The sequence below is a fragment of the Priapulus caudatus genome, unplaced genomic scaffold, assembly GCF_000485595.1.
Source record: "Priapulus caudatus unplaced genomic scaffold, Priapulus_caudatus-5.0.1 Scaffold697, whole genome shotgun sequence".
Lineage (NCBI taxonomy): Eukaryota > Metazoa > Priapulida > Priapulimorpha > Priapulimorphida > Priapulidae > Priapulus > Priapulus caudatus.
In genome coordinates this window covers 206,198-212,164 of record NW_014577758.1, presented here as the reverse complement: position 1 = coordinate 212,164, position 5,967 = coordinate 206,198, and the positions used below count along the sequence as shown (strand labels likewise).

At 44.7% G+C, this 5,967-nt stretch overlaps 1 protein-coding gene across 1 annotated transcript in view; it reads left to right on the top strand.

Annotated features, from left to right (window-relative positions):
* The window catches only part of LOC106812893, a 14,341-nt gene extending 8,864 nt beyond the window's left edge, over nucleotides 1-5,477 (top strand). The window contains exons 7-8 of the mRNA XM_014816894.1: nucleotides 3,513-3,670; nucleotides 4,814-5,477. Coding sequence (XP_014672380.1) covers nucleotides 3,513-3,670; nucleotides 4,814-5,059 — 404 coding nt within the window. The 3' untranslated portion in view covers nucleotides 5,060-5,477. The remainder of the gene's footprint in view (nucleotides 1-3,512; nucleotides 3,671-4,813) is intronic.
* Nucleotides 5,478-5,967: the final 490 nt, after the last annotated feature.

The window sequence follows — 5,967 nt, the reverse complement described above, 5'->3', positions numbered from 1 at the left end:
AGCCAGCGCACCTAGCGAAGTGAACTGAACACGTGCATGGTAACACAACACCACACACATCCAACGAACATCATGGCTACGCGGTGAAAACATAACCTCCGGTTCTAACATAAACGGGTAATAATATAATAATAATATAATAATAATAATATAATAATAATTTAATCATTATAATAATAGTGATAAACATCGCTAACGGATATCATGAATTGGTGGGCACGTGATTACAAAGGAAGTAGGTTATGGTGATTCTGGAAAGATCTTCGGCGTTCACTGATGTTGATTCAGTGTCACATGTGATGGGCTAGACTAATCGTAGCATATATATATATATATATTATATATAATATTATATATATTATATGTGGTGTGTGTGTGTGTGTGTGTGTGTGTGGTGTGTGTATATGTGTGTGTGTTGTGTGTGTGTGTGTGTGTGGTCTGTGTGTGTGTGGTTGTGTACGTGTGTCTGTGTGTGTGTGGTGTGTGTGTGTGTGTGTGTGCTGTGTGTGTCTGTGTACGTGTACGTGTGTGTGTGTGTACGTGTGTGTGTGTGTGTGTGTGTGTGTTGATGTGTGTTGATGTGTGTGTGTGTGTTGTGTACGTGTGTGTGTGTGTGTGTGTGTGTGTGTGTAGTGTGTGTGATGTGTGGTTGTATGATGTGCACGAGGTGCGTGTGCGTGTGCGTGTGCGTGTGCGGCGCTAGGTGTCGTGTGCGTGTGCGTGTGCGGCGTCGTGCGTGTGCGTGCGGTGCGTGCGTGCGTGCGTGCGTGAGTGGTGTGTGTTGTGTGTGTGTGTGGCAGAGAAAAAGAGAGAGTGGTGAGCGAGAGAAAGTACGATGACTGATTGCACTCATGAACTCTGCATTTAAAGGTTATCAGGAAGAAAAAAGCAGAGTTTAGGCCGACGGGACCTCGTATTCTGAGCGTTAGAGCAGAGGACGCAACCCGCGAGGGACAATGGATAAGGAGTTCAAATGATGATGAAGGCTTCTGCAGAGGCCTATGTTAGGAGTTGAACTACCGCGGACTCTGTAAGTCGATCCTCGCACAAGCTAGCTATAGTGTCCGGGTGATGGTCTGGATCGATCTGCTGCCCTAAAATCGCTGGACCTCTTAAAAGTTGGTCGGTCCAGTTTCGCGTGCTAATCAGAACCGCCTAATAGGAACGCTTATATATATATTGATTGAATAATTCCATTTCCTGTATAGTTTCAGCATGAAAAATAAAGTTTATCACAGTTAGATCCAATATAACAGAAGTAGATATACTTATCTTACTTCTATTCTTCTATTATAACCTATTATTACTGGTTAACATAAGTTACTTATTTGGATCTAACTGAGGATAAGTTTGATTTCAGGCTTCTTATAATTGGTTCCTTGTTCGATCTGTAGAATAATGAAGTGATGTGGTTGAAGACGCTCGGTTAGGTCTGGCGCTAAAGCCTGATTGTAAGTCCAACCGGGACAGAGCGATCCGGAACGGAATCCGTCGCGTGAATTAATCTTTCATACTGTTACGTGATATCAAATAGAAAGTTTTCTTATTTATGGACTTATTCGTGATAATAGTTTTTGGCGAGACGTGGTATGCACGAATGCGAGTTAGCTTCCGTGAGCAATCCGTGCGTGAATTGAATCCTATTATATACAGACATGCTGAGTATTGAGATTTATGTTCCATGCGCGTTCGTCTTCGGACTAAGATTGGCACGATGGCTTACGCCGTCAAGTTCCCGATTGCTGAAACGTCGTTATGATCGAGGCAAAATAAATACGTAGGTTTCGGTGTGAGCGGTAACGGCATGGTAGTAAGCGCCATACGATATCTCGTAAATCGTATCGGATAGTATCGTACGTATACACGCGCATAAAGCTGGAACGCACCAGCCTCGCGCACTTATATACTTAATACGTATAACTCTGGCTTGTCTAACACGTTCCTTCTACCACTTAAACAAATTACCTCTAAAATGAATTCAAATAATACAAGGAATTATAAAATGTAGATAAATTTTGTCTCACCTTGCAACGAATATGTTACTGATAACTTTAAATTATTACGAGTTTGTGCTGTTATATGTTTAAAAAAGACGTAATTGAATGGCAAACTTGCGCCTGTTTTCCTGAGATTCGCGAGAATTAAGTTTTCAAACGCTCCCACAAAACAAGTGCAAGTATAGTTACGTGACGCAAATTTTTATAGAGTTATATACCTGTCTCGATATATAGACAAAGATAACTTAGGTCATATAGTACATAGGTAACATATGTGTTATATCTAGTGTAGAGACAGGATACCGGTCGATTGGATATTGCGCGATCACAAATCACGCGCTATTTTTGTTGACATGTAAACAAATCTAATTTCAAATGCAGATTGGTGCACATATTATGCAGATTGGTGCACATGATGTGTGAGTGTTCTATGACATAATATGTTAGCCTTACTATAAATACTTGCTGTTGCACGAGGAGTAATGCCAGGTAATTATCAGAACGGTCAAGAAAATACGAAAGCGGTTTGAAAAAAATCACGAGAAATCCTTGCTTTTAAACACCGGCCTCCCTTGATCTAATCGAAGATCGAGACTGATTCAGAACGATGGTTAAAGATGGAGTAATTATAGCTCTGCCTACGGAACATGTGGAACTTTTACCAGAGCAAGCTTGTGAAGGGCTTGTGAAGCAAAGCAAAGGGTTACACGCCTACAGCTAGCCTGTATGTTTATATAGACACCAGTTTACCTTCTTGCTTCTCACTACGTGAAACAGTCGGAGAGCCTGCATGTTCGGGCCATCGAGCTAGCCTATGATCGCTGTGCCTTCCCCTATTCACTGTGTGTAATGGGGCTGTTTGTTCCCTAGTGTGTTCCCTGATGTTACCTTCAGATTATTGCTCGGCGGCCATAGTAAGTGCAGTCTATAGTTAGCCAGTTCCCAAATGCCGCAGCTTACAACTAACTTATTTAATCTCGTAGTAGACGCTGGCCAATACAAGACATTTTACGATATTCATGATCGCGATCCATCAGGCAAGCACATCGCAGCGTACCGCGACAGCGTACAGCATACGCATCGTGGCTACATTGCACATTGCGCCCACCCTGATCTAACTCCACCCCTTTCATGATCCCTCGACCCTCCCCCACACGCTCTCAGGCGTAAATCTCCATCATAGATAGACCTACGGATAATACACGCAAGCATTTTCCAACACCAGTTTCTACGAGCAATTAAGGCCCTGCCCCGTATAAGTAAGTTCACTAAGTATTACAGTAGGTTCACTAAGCTGTTGAGAATAAGTGACCTGATGTGGCTCAGCCACCAGCGGACCTTTAGGTCGACCGTCTAGGGGTCATTTGGGGGTCATTCGTTTTTCTTCGCGAGCTTCCGCGCCCCTCTAGCCGGCGGTTGACCGTTCTTCTTTAACAAACAACGTGCGCAGAGAAAAAGAGAGAGGGTGAGCGAGAGAATTCACATGACTGATTGCCACTCATTCTGCATTTAAAGTTATCAGGAAGAAAAAGCCAGAGTTCAGGCCGAAGGGACCTCTAATTCTGAGCGTTAGACAGAGGACGCAACCCGCCGAAGGACAATGCGATAAGGAGTTCAAGATGATGACGCCTTCTGCAGAGGCCATGTTAGGAGTTGAACTACCCGCGGACTCTGTAAGTCCGATCACCGCGACAAGCTAGCTATAGTTCCGGGGTGATGTCCTGGATCGATCTGCTCCTAAAATCGCTGGACCTCTTAAAGTTTGGTCGATCCAGTTTCCGCTAATCAGAACCCAGCCAATAGGAAACCTTATTATATATATTGATTGAATAATTCCATTTCATCTCTATAGTTCACATGAAAATAAAGTTTATCACAGTTAGATCCAATATAACAGAAGTAGATATACTATATCTACTTCTATTCTCTATTATAACCTATTATCTACTTCTAAAAATAAGTTACTTATTTTGGATCTAACTGAGATAAAGTTTATTTTCAGGCTTCTTATATTGGTTCCTTGTTCGATCCCCGTAGAATAATGACCAGTGATCTGTTGAAACGCTAGGTTAGCTGGCGCTAAACGCCTGCAACTTGTAAGTCCAAACCGGGACAGCGATCCGGAACCGGAAATCCGTCGCGTGAATTAATCTTTCATACTGTTACGTGATATCAATAGAAAATTTTCTATTATGGACTATTCGTGATATAGTTTTGCCGAGACGTGGTTGCACGCATGCGAGTTAGCTTCCGTGAGCAATCGCTGCAGTGAATTGAATCCTATACTATACAGACCATGCATCGAGCAGAGATTTATGTTCTCATCCGCGTTCTCTTTCACTAAGATTTGCACGATGCTCCTTACCCTCAGTTCCGATTGCTCGGGAAACGTCGTTATCGACTCGAGGCAAAATAAATCACGTAGTTTTCGGTGTGAGCGGTAACGCATGTCAGTACGCGCCATACGATATCTCCTTCGTGCGAACTTACCCGCGGGTCCAGAGTTTAGCTAGCATGTACATATCGCACTAACTAGTAACTATATGTGGAAATCACCAGTAGATGGCGTTCCTAGGCTGCAGGCCAGAAGAAACATGACGAAAAAAAAAATGCATTAAAGGCTTGCGCCTCAGAACCGCGTGCAACCTGGATCTTATATTGTTCACACTATATGGCTATACGCATTCAGAGTGTGCCATTTGTCCAAAAAAAATCTTGCCGACGTTCTGATTTTATTTATAATCGTTGTTTATTTATAAGAAAAGTCGTAACATTTCGCCTAATAACATATGTTTATCGTTCCCTCGCTTCTACAGAGAATCTCCTTCTTGGAGATGGGACCCCGGACCTTCTATGCCTACTCCTTCGACGGCTACTTCACGCAGGCGTATCGCAATAGGAAGGGGGCGTTCCACGAGGCTCTCGACTCTTTAGGCGTCTGCTACGACAACACGCTCTCTCTGCTCTCTCTGCACAACAAGCCGTCGAAGCTGTTCGACAGGGAGAACACGATCTTGCATCCCGTCTCAGACACCTGCGACCGCCGTTGGTGGAAGCGATAGATCAGCGTCGTATATAGAGAGCGCGGCGCGCACATGCGTGCGATCATATGCCATAAAATCGTGAATGCTCACATCGATCAGGGAGCTCGCCTACTGGGGGAAGCAGCCGCATCGCGTGGTAACTCCTCGCCGAGTGATGTTGATAATTTCAGCTTCTATTTTGGCAGGCAGTCGGTTTCAATTTTCGACGTCGTGGGTCAGAAGCTGGATCTATCTTCGGCGGTTAGCGGAATTGATGCGTAAACCGTTCTGTCTGTTAGACATCCTCACTTCGTGGCCGTGGCAGTTATAGCGTTAGTCGGTCCATTCCCGCGCGCTGAGTAACCTAACAGTTCGGAACGTATCGACAGGAGAAAAATCTATTTTCTGCGGCAAATCCCAGTTCACTACATCAATAAAATGCTCCATTTCAAATTGTGATGGCGTTCGCTGTCGTTTTACTAAGTCATACTGGCGTTTTGCTTTTGTGCTTGCCTCCCATTCCCCACCTCTCTCGCTCTCGCTCTCGTTGTCTATCTCGATCTCGTTCTTTCATTCTCGCGCTCTCTGGCGTGCTCTCGCCTTCTTTCTCTCTCGCTCGTGCTCTCCCTCCCCCTCCCTGTACGCTCCCGTCTCTCATTCCCTCTCTTTCGCGCGCACATGACTCTCATTAGGTTGCTCGTCACTTTCTTTAGCCTACCATCGTTATTCAGACGTACATCCCACTTCTCACGCAACGCTGGATGCCCCCCAGCCACCCACCTCCTAACGACCCCCCTTATTACACCCGCTGTACCCCGCCGGTTAGCGAGCCGACGGAAAACAACAAGATAACAGCTATCATTGACCGTTTATATTGGCGCACGTTGCGCGCAGCTCTCTCTATCTCTCTCTCTCTCTCTCTCTCTCTCTCTCTCTCTCTCTCTCTC